Source organism: Sceloporus occidentalis, unplaced genomic scaffold, assembly GCF_023333645.1.
Source record: "Sceloporus occidentalis isolate IW3139 unplaced genomic scaffold, rSceOcc1.0.p SCAF_6, whole genome shotgun sequence".
Taxonomy (NCBI): domain Eukaryota; kingdom Metazoa; phylum Chordata; class Lepidosauria; order Squamata; family Phrynosomatidae; genus Sceloporus; species Sceloporus occidentalis.
In genome coordinates this window covers 105128520-105141178 of record NW_028316986.1, presented here as the reverse complement: position 1 = coordinate 105141178, position 12659 = coordinate 105128520, and the positions used below count along the sequence as shown (strand labels likewise).

Sequence of the window (12659 nt, the reverse complement as noted above, 5' to 3'; positions counted from 1 at the left end):
CCCATTGTTTTTAATGGAGTGCAAGCATACGCGGATTTCCCCTTACTCAGGGGGATATGGAATGGATCACCCGCGTAAAGGGAGGGCCCACTATATTTCCTTCTGATAACATTACATTGAATTTATGTTGTATTTAATCCAAATAATTTATTGATTTAATATTCTAAGTCTGTGCAGCCTAAGTACCCTAAAGGTATCAGATATTATCTAATCTTGAAAGTGAAGCACAGGCAGGACTGGTTAGTACTTGGATGGGAGACTGTCAAGCAATACCAAGTGCTGTAGGCTATATTTCAAAAGAAGGAACTGGCAAACCACCTCCTGAGTATTGCTTGCTTGAGAAAACTTTATGAAATTCAGGCAGTTGCTATAAGTTAACAAGTTATGTTTAGGGCAGCCATAATAGAAAGCAAGCTTATAAAAGTATAAAACCCTAAATGTGTAAATGTCTTCCTGTTCAGCAATTTGTAATTTTTCCCCCAGGTCAGTGTATTTCAAGATTCACTAACAGAAAGGTTCCTTACTGTGTCAAATTCAATCCTGATGAAGATAAGCAGAATCTTTTTGTAGCAGGAATGTCAGATAAGAAAATTGTACAGGTAACGTTTTTAAAAAATCAAATTTAATTTTTCTTTTACAAGAATGCCTTATTTATAGTTCCAATATCAATCAGCTATTTCCCTGTAAGATTTGGTTTTTTTTTTAAGCCAAACTATAAAAGTCTTGTTTTTATGTTCCAAAAATTTACAAAATATTGTTTACAATATTCTTCATGTTTTTTTCAAGAATTGTTCAGACTTGCCTTATCTTGCAGTGGGATGTTCGAAGTGGAGAAATTGTTCAGGAGTATGATAGGCATTTGGGTGCTGTCAACACTATTGTATTTGTGGATGAGAACAGAAGATTTGTGAGCACATCTGATGACAAGAGTTTGAGAGTCTGGGAATGGTAAGTGAAAGTTTTACTGTGTCTGACACCAATTGGGGATAATTATAAATACTTTTTAACTTGAACAAGTAAAACAATTGTTCTGCTCCCTCAGTCTTCCTGAGGGCAACTAGTTGTACAGCTGGTTTTGATTGTTTGGTGAATTTAGTCTACTAAAATGAAGTTCTTTGACTTTGTTTTGCCACTTAAATTTAGGTTACATGATTAGGTGTCTCTTTCCTCCCTTTAACTAAGGTTGATCATGGTGAGGTGCCCTCCCAGAGTAGAAAATTTTGGATTGTAAGCAGTTTGCAAATATTTGTTATAATTATTCCATGGCCTGCTTGCTTGTCCTTGGTTACCTGATATGTCTCTCCACCCTCTCAGAGAAAATCTGACCAGACCACAGCTTGTTGAAAACAAAGGGGAGGTCATAGCAGAACACAAGATATATGCAGACAGATACAGCACAGAAAAAAAGTGTTTTCCAATATCATATTAGAGCCATTATTTCCAAAGGTGGATCAGTCAAGGAGGAATGCCAAAGCACAAGCAAGATACCTCCATTTCCAGGACAGAGACTGAAATGATTAGAACAAAGACAAACTCTTGATGGTTGGCTGCCTTTGGTAAACATTTCAGAACCATTGCAGCTTATGGGTGGGGGCCCTCAGTTGCCTGTTGATTTCAAGGAAAGAGCACCACCTGCTGTTCCATCAGTACCATATAAGGGCACATCAAGGCCAGCCTTTGTTAACCATGTGAGTTCTTATTGTAATATAAGAGACATGGGTAAATGAAATATGGCCCTTGCATTAGTGAACATGCTTTGATTGCGAGTGTTGCCTAATTAAAATATTTCTGAAAGTTAAATGTTTTTACTTCAGAGCAACAGGATGTTTGGTAGGCTGCAGAAAAGGTCACTTGAACTCTTAATATCCTATGGACACAAACTTGTTGTGTTCTAAGGACCCTTTATGCTCAAGTAACACCATCTGTGAAATAAAATCATGCCTCATTTTCTAGGGTGGGTAGGAATCTTCGAATTATGTTATGTAACTTACTGTAAATACTCATGTATAAGTCTAGAAATTTTCATCAAAAATTGACCCCAAAAAAACTCAGTCAACTTATCCACAGGTCAGTGTAAATACCAACAAAAGGTGGGGGGGGATCATTCCCTGGTGAAAGGTAAGAATGTAATCTGTCCTGGAATTGCTGACTCCCCCTCTATTCTCTTATCCATCCTGCCTTTAGTATAAGCACAAACACTTATGCCTGCTGAAATTTTATGAGTTCTTTGACATTGTTTTCCTTTGTTTTTCTGCTGGAAACTATGCTTTATTACATGCCCCAAAGTTTTACCCTCACCTTGCCCATGGGCCACATCAAAATCCATAATTTTGGCCCCCAAACCTACCCTCAACTTATACATGAGGTCGACTTAGTCAAGTATATACATTAGGTACAAAATGAATATTGAGTACAGGTTGGGTCTCACTTATCCAAAACACTTGAGACTAGGGGTTGTTTTTTTAATTATTATTACCTATATTTGCATATATGTACATAATGAGATATTCTGGAGAGGGGATCTAAACAAAAAATTCATTTATGTTTCATATATGCTTTCTGTACTTCCCCCTAAAGATAATTTTATACAATTTTTAAATAATTTTCTGCATGAAACTTAATTTGTGTACACTGAAGTGTCACTATCCCAGACACCCATGAAAAAAGTTTTGGTTTTTTTAATATTTTAATATTTTGGTTTTTGGAAGTCCAGATCAGGGAGACTCAACTGGTATTGAATTTGTATGCAAAGGGATCTTGTAGCACCTTTGAGACTGAATGAAGTTGGTAGCATAAGTTTTCATACATTTCAGTCTATGGCACAAAATTCTGTCAGTTTCAGCGGTGCTACAACATCTCTCTGCATATTGATGCAGACAAGAATGCCAATATCTTTGGCTATTGTTCTGTATGGTTTTTTTCAAAAGCGGCAGTGAATTTTAAAAATCTTCTGGTTTTTCAGTGGGGCAAAAGTGCTTGAGATAGAGTTTGATTACTTTGAATGTGCATGATTGTATGGTTATATGAACAAACTTAAGCAGCAATTAACCTTCATGAAGGCATTTACGCTTCACCCAATTTGTTATTAATGTGATTTATATAAATATTATGAAGGTTATTGTAGTTGTGTAATGAATACTTTCTGCGTTGTTAAGTCTTCATTGCTACCCACAAAAAATGTTGAGATTTGTGCCAGCTGTAGCAGTTCTCAAGAGTTGTGAAGAAACATTTAGTCAACCAAAACACATTGACTCCTGAAAGTCCTGTAGTATTTTCTTTATCCTTGATACTCTGGCATCCAAATATCTCCAAAATCGTTTGGTCATCTTCTGAATCTCTTGAATTTGAGACAAGCCTTCCCATACTCTGTAAAAAGCTAGCATAGGGTCTGTTTGCGTGTCCCTTCCCCTACCTAGTAAAAATAACACCTGAATGAGAAGCACCCCATCTCTAAGAGTTGTTTGAATGTAAGATCTCCCTAACTTTGATCTTCAACAAGTACCCAGAATAAAGGAGACGTCTGCAATGCCTTGATTCAGACATTATCTTCTTCACCAATGTAGATGTTGAATGTTGTTGGACTGCAACACCTGTGATTCTTCAGCTTTGGTTGCACTGCTTTTGGCTGATGGCAGTTGCAGTCCACTAATCCATGGATTCTAGAAAGTGAGAAACCAGTTTCCCTAACGCAGGCACACTGTATAGTGGTGAAGAACCTCAGGCCATGATGCTTAATTTGGCCCTCTTGTGACCTTGTCCAGCCCTTTCAGATTCCCCAGATAGCCATTCCTCCATTTCACAATAGTTTACCTGGCTTTTGTGTGTATGTGTTTACTCATGTCTCTCCTAGGGCTTAGTTAATGGCAGTAAGAGATTTTAGCTAAATTATGCTGGTACTGTATTCTTGGATCCACCTTTGGCCCCACCTGCCAATGGAATCTGGCCCCTGAGAATGTTTCTTCTTCTTAATTTGCTAACTAAAGTACTTCTGCATACCTGGGAAGTCCTTGGGGTATATAGAAACCACTCCCTTGTTCCTGGATGGCCCTGTTTTACTTCCAAACAGATAAGCAGTGGACAATTCAAGTTGGGTACAGGAAGGAATGTAGATTCCAACTTTGAAACACAGAAGGAGTGAAAGTAAACATATGTTAATCACAGCATAGTCCATCATCTGTGCACTGAAACATCCCATGACATCTCTCATTTGTTTCAGCAGGTATGTTTACATGTGTGTGTGACGTGTTCCTCATCTATATATTCTGCTTTTGTAGGGACATTCCAGTAGATTTCAAGTACATAGCAGAGCCAAGTATGCACTCAATGCCTGCAGTGACTTTGTCCCCAAATGGTAAGCTAACATTTTACCTTCTTTGGCATGGGATAGAAGGCCTTAATCCTTTAGATTTGTGTTTGAGGCACCACAGTAAGTTTAAATGTGGCAGAACAGCTGGATTGTCTCAGTATGAACACAATTGCCAGATCAGTGTGTTAGAGTATATACAGTGAAATATGTAGGCTCACCCATTCTCATTGTTCTGAGGGTATGTTTTCCTAGTATGTCCCCTTAGGTTTATAAAGCACTATCAATTTTTGTTTTTCCTTGTTAAAACTATAGTTTTTTAGTGGTAGATCATCTAGTTTTGAAGCAGTATGAATGATACAACACATAAAAAGAGATAATTTATTTTAAAAAATGTGTTTTGAGATGGAAAGAATGGACGTTCTGGGCTCTTGCCTGTATCCTTTAAATTGGCTCTGCCATCCACTTCCCCAGATCCTCAATCCCCTTAACTGTTAGCTTGCCAAACACATCATAATCGAGCATTGCTTGCTTTCAAACTTTGAGTTGTATGCTCTTGTTTCCTTGAAGAATTTTAAGCCAGTATTGCAAGAAATTCCAGTGTACAAGTAATGGAGGATCAAGATTATATACTTTTTGCTGCATGAAACAATTTCTAAGAATTTTAGGCACAGCATCTAATTTTTACAGTGTGCTGTGGGAAGCACTAATGATTCAATTAAATCATTAGTGCTTTAGAAATATTAATGTCGGAATATAGGCCTAAATGCCATTGACCAAGTACAAATGCCTATCTCAGGCCCAAATAAAGCTGCTTCGAGTCACTTTGGAGGTATGGTGTTTCAATGATGCATGCGTTCTAAGAGTCCAGAAGCCGCACCAAAGCCATGCTCCAGTCCTAAGGACTGGAGTGCAGCTTTGGTGCAGCATCCAGACTCTTAGGACACATGCATCATTGAAACACCATACCTCCAAAGTGACTCGAAGCAGCTTTGTTTTGGCCTGTCTGTATCAGGCCCTAGTTGCTCTGGATTATGGTTTCACAAATGGTTTTATGCAAAGTGGCTGTGCAACTGGTTCATTATTGACACATTACAATATAGCAGCCTTGAAATGCTGAGTCACTAGCATAGCAGGTCTTGCATTTGCATGATACTATCATTTGATATAGGCCAGATATTTATTTTCAAGAGACTAATGTCTACATTAATATTTTTTACCTTAACAGGAAAGTGGTTGGCTTGTCAATCCATGGACAATCAGATTTTGATTTTTGGAGCTCAGAACAGGTTCAGGTTGAATAAAAAGAAAATCTTCAAAGGTCATATGGTGGCAGGTTACGCTTGTCAAGTAGATTTTTCACCTGATATGAGGTATGTATGTTTCTATAGTGTATCTGCTTAATATAGATATCTCTTTTTTGATTTCCAATTGACTTTGTCATGAACTCTAACACAATAGGAAATTACATTTAAGTAAACTGTCCAAAGAATCCTCATGTACATTGTCTCTGTAATAGTCCTATATGGCAGTTGTTTGGTATACATGATTTAATTGTTCTATATATACCCTGATTAGTGAGAGGTACGCATCCCACAGCAGCCTCTAGTATCTAATACTCAGGTCTATACATATTGTTGTTTCCAATACAATTTGGAACTATGCATGTAGCACTGTTAGTTTGGTAGTTTTAGTTTCTGACAGAACAGCTCATTTGTTTGAGGAATTGGGTGACTCTTCCCTCCCTTCCTCCTTGAGATGGGGCAGCCAAACCACTGATAGGTTCTGCCAAGATCAAGCCACTGTGATAGCCTCTTGAGTAGCTAATGTGCCCAGCCTCTTAAGAGCACTGCTGGGTATCCCTGAAGACTGAAGCCATTGTGATTAGCATAATGCATTACAAAACCTGTGTGACAGACTGTATAGATCAGAAGCTAAACTGCATTTCCAGTACTTTGCTACAGTCTGTTTTCTTTTGCTTTCCATGTTAAAATGTATTGTTTGGACGTTTTGGCCCTTACATTCCAACAATATTTTTTAAAAAAAATATTTTAAGTCTATTAAAGAAGTTTTGTTTTGTTTTGTTTTGTTTTTAATAGTTACGTGATATCTGGTGATGCAGATGGAAAACTGAACGTCTGGGACTGGAAAACTACTAAACTGTATAGTAGATTAAAAGCCCATGATAAAGTCTGTATAGGTGCAGTGTGGCACCCACATGAAACGTCTAAGGTCATCACCTGTGGATGGGATGGTCTCATTAAACTCTGGGACTGAAGGGTTTAAATATAGAAGTCTAAATCTGCTATCAGTTGGTGAACATCAAAGATTTCAGAACACCTATTCTCCAGCGAAGACTGCCTGAAACCAGGACACTGACATGATTTTTCCAAGTTATTCAGTGTTACAGTATATCCATGCTATATTGGAAATTCTGAATACTTGATTTCACAGGTTTCCAAGCTCAAGCTACAAAGAATTGAAAATGAAACAGCCTAAAGTTAAAGCTCTTTGATAATCTTGTTAATTATTTTAAAAATTAAATACATGAAACGGCAGAAGAGGTTGCTATAGCTTTTGTGTTTATGAAACTGAAGGTGAGACCTCACAAGTTCACATCACTCTGTTTACTACACAAGTTGGAGTGAAAAATGTAAATAGATGAAAGTGTAACATAATGATGTACTGATTACAGAAACTATTTGGGAGTATTTGCCAGTCTCTAAATACATGGAATATTGATGAGATTATGCTGTGTATATACAGTCAGCCCTCTCCTTACGCAGGGGATCCGTTCCGGATCCCTCCGCGTAAGGTGAATTCCGCCTATGCTCAAGCCCTATTGGAAACAATGGGGCTCGTGCATGGCGGCACGGCAGTGCCGTGGGTGCACGTGGCCATTCAATTGAATGGGACGCGCCACCCCACGCTCCCCGCGGCTTGAACGCATAAGCTCAAGTCTACGTATGACATGGGCACGCTGTACTACAGAAATTGCTACTCAAAATCGGGGTTTTTGTATTTAACAGAACTTTAGTCATACTGAAAAGAAAACAGTAGAACATACATTCTGTGCATCATACTGTACATACAGTAGCTCCAGTTAAGTTTTCATTGTTTGAAACCATTACCACCCCCACCAAATCCTTGGGTCCTGCTTAAAGGTAGGCAAAGGATCCTTATGATCCAACATATGCAGAGAGTGCCCATATGCTGCTATATCTTGAGAGCCCATCCTGCAGTTTCCCTCCCTGTTGGAAGTGGAGCAAGAAGGCAGTTCAAGCCATGCATTTCATGGATCATCTATTTTGTGGAACAAATGGGCATAATTAATTTATTTGTAGATATATGGCATTGGAGGATACATGTTCAGAAACTCCACTTTTATCATGACTGCTTTTTTATTGTTTATAATGAAAAAATGTGATTCTTATTCAAGGCTTGTTTTTTAACAACCAAAATGTCTAAATAACATTATTCTAGAAAACATTTAACAAGTAGATTCCCAGATAGTCTTTCAGCATAAATTCCGTTCACCAGGAGGGCTTGTACCAAGGCACAATGAATAAATGAATTAGTGTCTTTGTGATGCATTCATGAAGAAACATACCAGCTTCATTATCGCTTCACCACCCAAGTCTTGTAAAGGGGCACTTTAATATCTATTTTTATTTTGTAGAATTGTTGAAGTTTTGTGCTAAACTACTGTACATATGTCTTAATCATTTTTATAGAACTTATTTTTAATAAATGTTTTATATGGAAAGACAGATTTTGACTTGTCACAACTTCTCTAGCATTGCCCAAAGTCTGTACCAGAGTGTTAATTTATCTTTACTTGAAGTTATATTAAAATATTACAGAATATTTTTTGCTTTGTAATGATCCTGTGCAGTTCAAAGGGAGTGCTGTGGTCTGTCATGAGAGTCACGTCTGGCCTTGGTGCCTGCTGCAGTCACCGATACTGAATAAACACATCCATCCATTTTTTGTAACAGTTTACCTCTGATATTTTTTGAGTGATAAAGGTATTAGGAGTAAAGGGAGAAACAGACCGCCCTGAAGGGGTGGCTTCAAGCCTTCCCTGACAAAGCCAGATTGGGCTGTGGCAACCATATGCCATGGCCCCAATCTGCCTTTTTGACCAGCCGAAAAAAGAGGAGCAAATAGGAGCAGGGCTTCAAAAAACTCCTGCATTGTGGGCAGCTGCCCAGTTTGAACCTAGCTTCTCAGTGTCTTGGGGGCATGCCTCATCCATACACCATGCCCCCAAGACACCCGGAACCTAGCCTTTTATGCTGGTCTGTTTCACACCTAAATTTGGTTTGCAGTATGACTTGTTGGCAATTTTGAGATATTTAAACTTTGTTGTGTGGGATTTGGATGCAAAGCAGATGGTAAACATATTGGCTGCAGCTATAATGAAACTGGCTTTAAAACAAAATGCCTTTGAAATCCAAACCAGTAAATCTTCGAGGTTTGGCTCTCAACTATGAAGCTTAAATTGATAAATAATGTAACTTACAAATATTCAAGCCTAAACAAATATTTAGTAACTCTTATTTTAAATGGTTTCTGTTTGTTCAATTTGTTTAAGGTCAGCCAGAATTCTGCATCCCTTACAGAGTTGTTTCCTGGCCTGATGCCCCCGAAACCTACTTTACTGGGCAGCTGTTGCTTTAAAACAAGGAGGTCCATACAGCTGGTGAGCAGAGAATAAATGGATGATGTTTTTAGCCTACTTCCCACCAGCAAACAGAGCTGCAGCAACCAGATGCAGGCCCTATCTTGCAAATTGTAATTGCAACCTCATTTGCTGAAGGGGGAGTTAGAAATGTAATTCACCTGTGCTCTGATCACCAGCAGAATGGACCTCCTCCTCTTGGACCAGCTGCTGCCCATAGGTTGTGGGAGGGTAGTTGCAATCATGGCAGTAGTGCCACAATTGTGACTAGGATCAGGACTATGGAGTAGTTACACATGCATACCAGTTTTTTCTCCATATTGTAATTTTTTCCCTATAAAATACTGTTTCTAAAGTTGTGGAAGATAAATATAGCTTCAATAGTAGCCTCATTTTCTAGAACAGCAGATCTGAAGAAAAAAATAATTAAAGCATCTCCAATTATTGTTGTGAAGAAAATAGTAGTGGCGAACAAGAAGGGCCATTTTAAGAATTTTTATTTGATTTGATTAAAGGAGCAGGGTGGCATATTCTTGTCAGATATTTAATATATAACATGTTATCTAGAATTGCACAAGATATTCCAGGGTTCCACAGGAACCTTCATCTCCCAGGACTGAGCAGCATGCATTTGCTTAGTTTTCAAAGAAGCTGCTGTATTATTCTCTTGCAGTATAAAAAGGAGGGAGGGACACCCCAGTGGTCACCTATAGTTGCCAGCTGAGACTACTCAAATGCCTCATCAACAGTTTATAACCAGTTCTGAAAAGTAACAGCTCTCTTACAAGCTCTGGGTGGCAGGCCTTTGTTGGCCTACAGACAGCTTCCAAACTTTAAACAACTGCTCACTCACAACAGGATACATAACATGGATGGCGACACAGATGCCAACTCTGTCCCCACATCTACTCTGGGAGCAATATTATAGGGGTCAATAATAACATCAGATGTACATTTACTTACTCTTCCTATAATGTGATATATGCCAGGAATGCCCCTCTACGCTGGACAAACAGGGCAGTGTCAGTGCAAGTGGATTAATGGATATAAATCTGACTTTAGAAATTGTAGTGCCCCAAAACTAGTTGCAGAACATTTCTGCCTTCCTGGATGCGCAATTCAGAGTTGCAGTCTTTGAACAAGGAAATCACAAAAGGAGGCTACGAAGAAAAACTGCTGCATGTACATATACACATTCCCATCCATTAAAAGAAGTATGAATAAAGATAATGGCTTCATGGCATACTACATATATCAATGCAAGAGCCCTCACTACTGCACATGTAATCCTGGGGAGAAGTGACCACTGGGGTCCCACAGGGTTCTGTCCTGGGCCCAGTGCTATTCAACATCTTTATCAATGACTTGGATGACAGAATTGGGGGCATACTTATCAAATTTGCAGATAACACCAAATTAGAGGGAGTAGCTAATACCCCAGAGGACAGGATCAAAATTACCTTAATAGATTAGAAAGCTGGGCCAAAGCTAACAAAATGAATTTCAACACAGAGAAATGTAAGGTACTGCACTTAGGGTGGGAAAATGAATTGAACAGATATAGTTTAGCCAGGTGATACCTGGCTGAACGAGACTCTGTGTGAAAGGGATCTGGAAGTCCAAGTAGACCACAAGTTGAACATGAGTCAACAGTACAATGTGGCAGCTAAAAAGACCAATGCAATTTTAGGCAGCATCAATAAAAGTATAGTGTCTAGATCAAGGGAAGTAATAGTGCCACTGTATTCTGCTCTGGTCAGGCCCCACTGGGAATATTGTGTCCAGTTCTGGGCACCACAATTATCACTGTACTGCATCCAAAGAAGTGGGTTTGTATCCATGGAAGCTCTTGTGAAAATAAAAATGAGTCAGTCTTAAAGGTGCTGCCATATTTCTATTTTTTTTTTTCCTTCTCTCATCCTCCTTTTTATACATGTGCTTAGTTGGTTTCATTTGCAGCATGAGCAGTTAACAAACCACAGAGCTTTGGCCAGTTCTGTTTGTTGTGCTGTGCAAACCTTACAGTTTTGTTACTCTCCCAACAAGTCAGACTGAATTCATGGTTTGTTTTAACTATGTTTATGGAGTCTACCTCTGGGTTGATTTGCAAAGGAAAAATCAAATTCCTGAGAACCTCAACCTTCCCACCATGATAAAAAAAAAAGTGTAACATCTTAAGCTCATTTGTTCTAATGTCTTATCTTTTCATCCAGGAACATACAACTTAGATGATCTATTTTACCCTTTCAATCTGTAATGCTAGTGGCATTAAATTTGAATGGGCTTAGACTGCTCTGTGGCTGTGTGCCCACATGAAGCAAACAAAATATTTTATACCCAGCTGTTTCCCCTTCTAGGAGATGAAACACTGTGCCTTTCTACTTGGTAGATACACATATACAGTATATCAACATTTCCTTGTATTAAAATCACTGCTTCTGTCTTTGCATGCTTCTTCATTCTGTCCAGGTTTCCAAAGTCACCTCCAACAATACTGCCAAAAGGGAAAATTCACAATTCAGTTCAATAGTACTCACGCCTACTATTTCCATCTTGTATTCACCCAGCTCAGTGTATAACAACTGCTAGCATTGAAGGCTTCACTTTTGAGAAACACCTGTGGTTTCAACAAGTCTCTGTAAGTATGAAAAAGCCTGAAGTTCTTCAGTTCTAATTCTTTGAGGAGACTGTACCAATACCGGATCACAGTGCTGTCATTGCCACTGACCTCAAATCCAGGCCAATGCACATGGATTTCAAAGACCAGTTGTCCTATCCGTTCCACAACGTCCTCCAGGATCAGGTTTTCCAAAATTTTCCACTCTGCACTCTCCATATCTGCTTTAAGGACATCGATCTGTAACAAATTGGACAATGTGAAAGTCACACTGACAGAAAATATGGCAGAAAAAAGAAGTGTGTCCTTAAGTACACTGGAAGAGAAAAACAATTTCCATGCCATAAGAGGCTAAAAGGACATTCCACTGAAAATACGTGAAATAATAAAGTATCCAAAACAACAGAATATAAAATAATTCCCATTTTGGCAAACAGAATATGCATATATTATCCCATATACTAACAGCAAGCTCGTTTGTCTACATGTTGCTGAGAGAAAGTCATCCATACAGACCAGATCAGTAGGTTTGAGGGAACCCTGAGGTTTGGGGAAATTCAGGGGGATTTATAAAGGGGAGGGAGCCCTAAAATAGCTCCAAAGGATTTGGCAGGTTCAGTGGCCACTGAATGTCATCACAGAAGTGTCTGGGAAAGGAGTGGAGACTAGAAGAGCTGGCTGGAAGGAAACTTCGGTAGAAGTACTGCACACTGAAACACTTTCTTGCTGGTATTGCTTTCTCAACATTTTGATCTAAGCCCAATGTTAGTCCACGAAGAGTATACCCATTGAAATCAATGGGATTTGTTTACTGAGGGCTATAAATTAGGTCAGTGGTGGTGAACCTATGACATGCGTGCCAGAGGTGGCACTCAGGGCCCTTTCTGTGGGCACACGTGCTGTTGCCCTAGCATAGAGTGTGCCGGAGTTTCTTACTAGTAAGCCAGAGGGACGTAGCACTTTGCAATAAATAAGTGGGGTTTGGGTTGCAGTTTGGGCACTCAATCTGTAAAAGGTTCACCATCACTGAATTAGGTTATGGGACCTAATGGAAT

The 12659-nt window shown here is 39.0% G+C and overlaps 2 protein-coding genes across 4 annotated transcripts in view; one reads left to right on the top strand and one right to left on the bottom strand.

The window, feature by feature from the left end:
• Positions 1-8298, top strand: part of CDC40 (cell division cycle 40) — a 62342-nt gene extending 54044 nt beyond the window's left edge. The window contains exons 11-15 of the mRNA XM_089530575.1: positions 484-599; positions 815-948; positions 4275-4351; positions 5532-5676; positions 6403-8298. Of these exons, the coding sequence (XP_089386701.1) occupies positions 484-599; positions 815-948; positions 4275-4351; positions 5532-5676; positions 6403-6580 (650 nt within the window). The 3' untranslated portion in view covers positions 6581-8298. The remainder of the gene's footprint in view (positions 1-483; positions 600-814; positions 949-4274; positions 4352-5531; positions 5677-6402) is intronic.
• A 1179-nt stretch (positions 8299-9477) lies between these two features.
• METTL24 (methyltransferase like 24) overlaps positions 9478-12659 on the bottom strand; it is a 67836-nt gene continuing 64654 nt past the window's right edge. For 2 of the 3 annotated variants that reach the window (XM_089530576.1, XM_089530577.1), the window contains one exon: positions 9478-11844. In XM_089530576.1, the coding sequence (XP_089386702.1) occupies positions 11530-11844 (315 nt within the window). In that variant the 3' untranslated portion in view covers positions 9478-11529. The remainder of the gene's footprint in view (positions 11845-12659) is intronic. The other variant, XM_089530578.1, reaches the window with a different exon arrangement.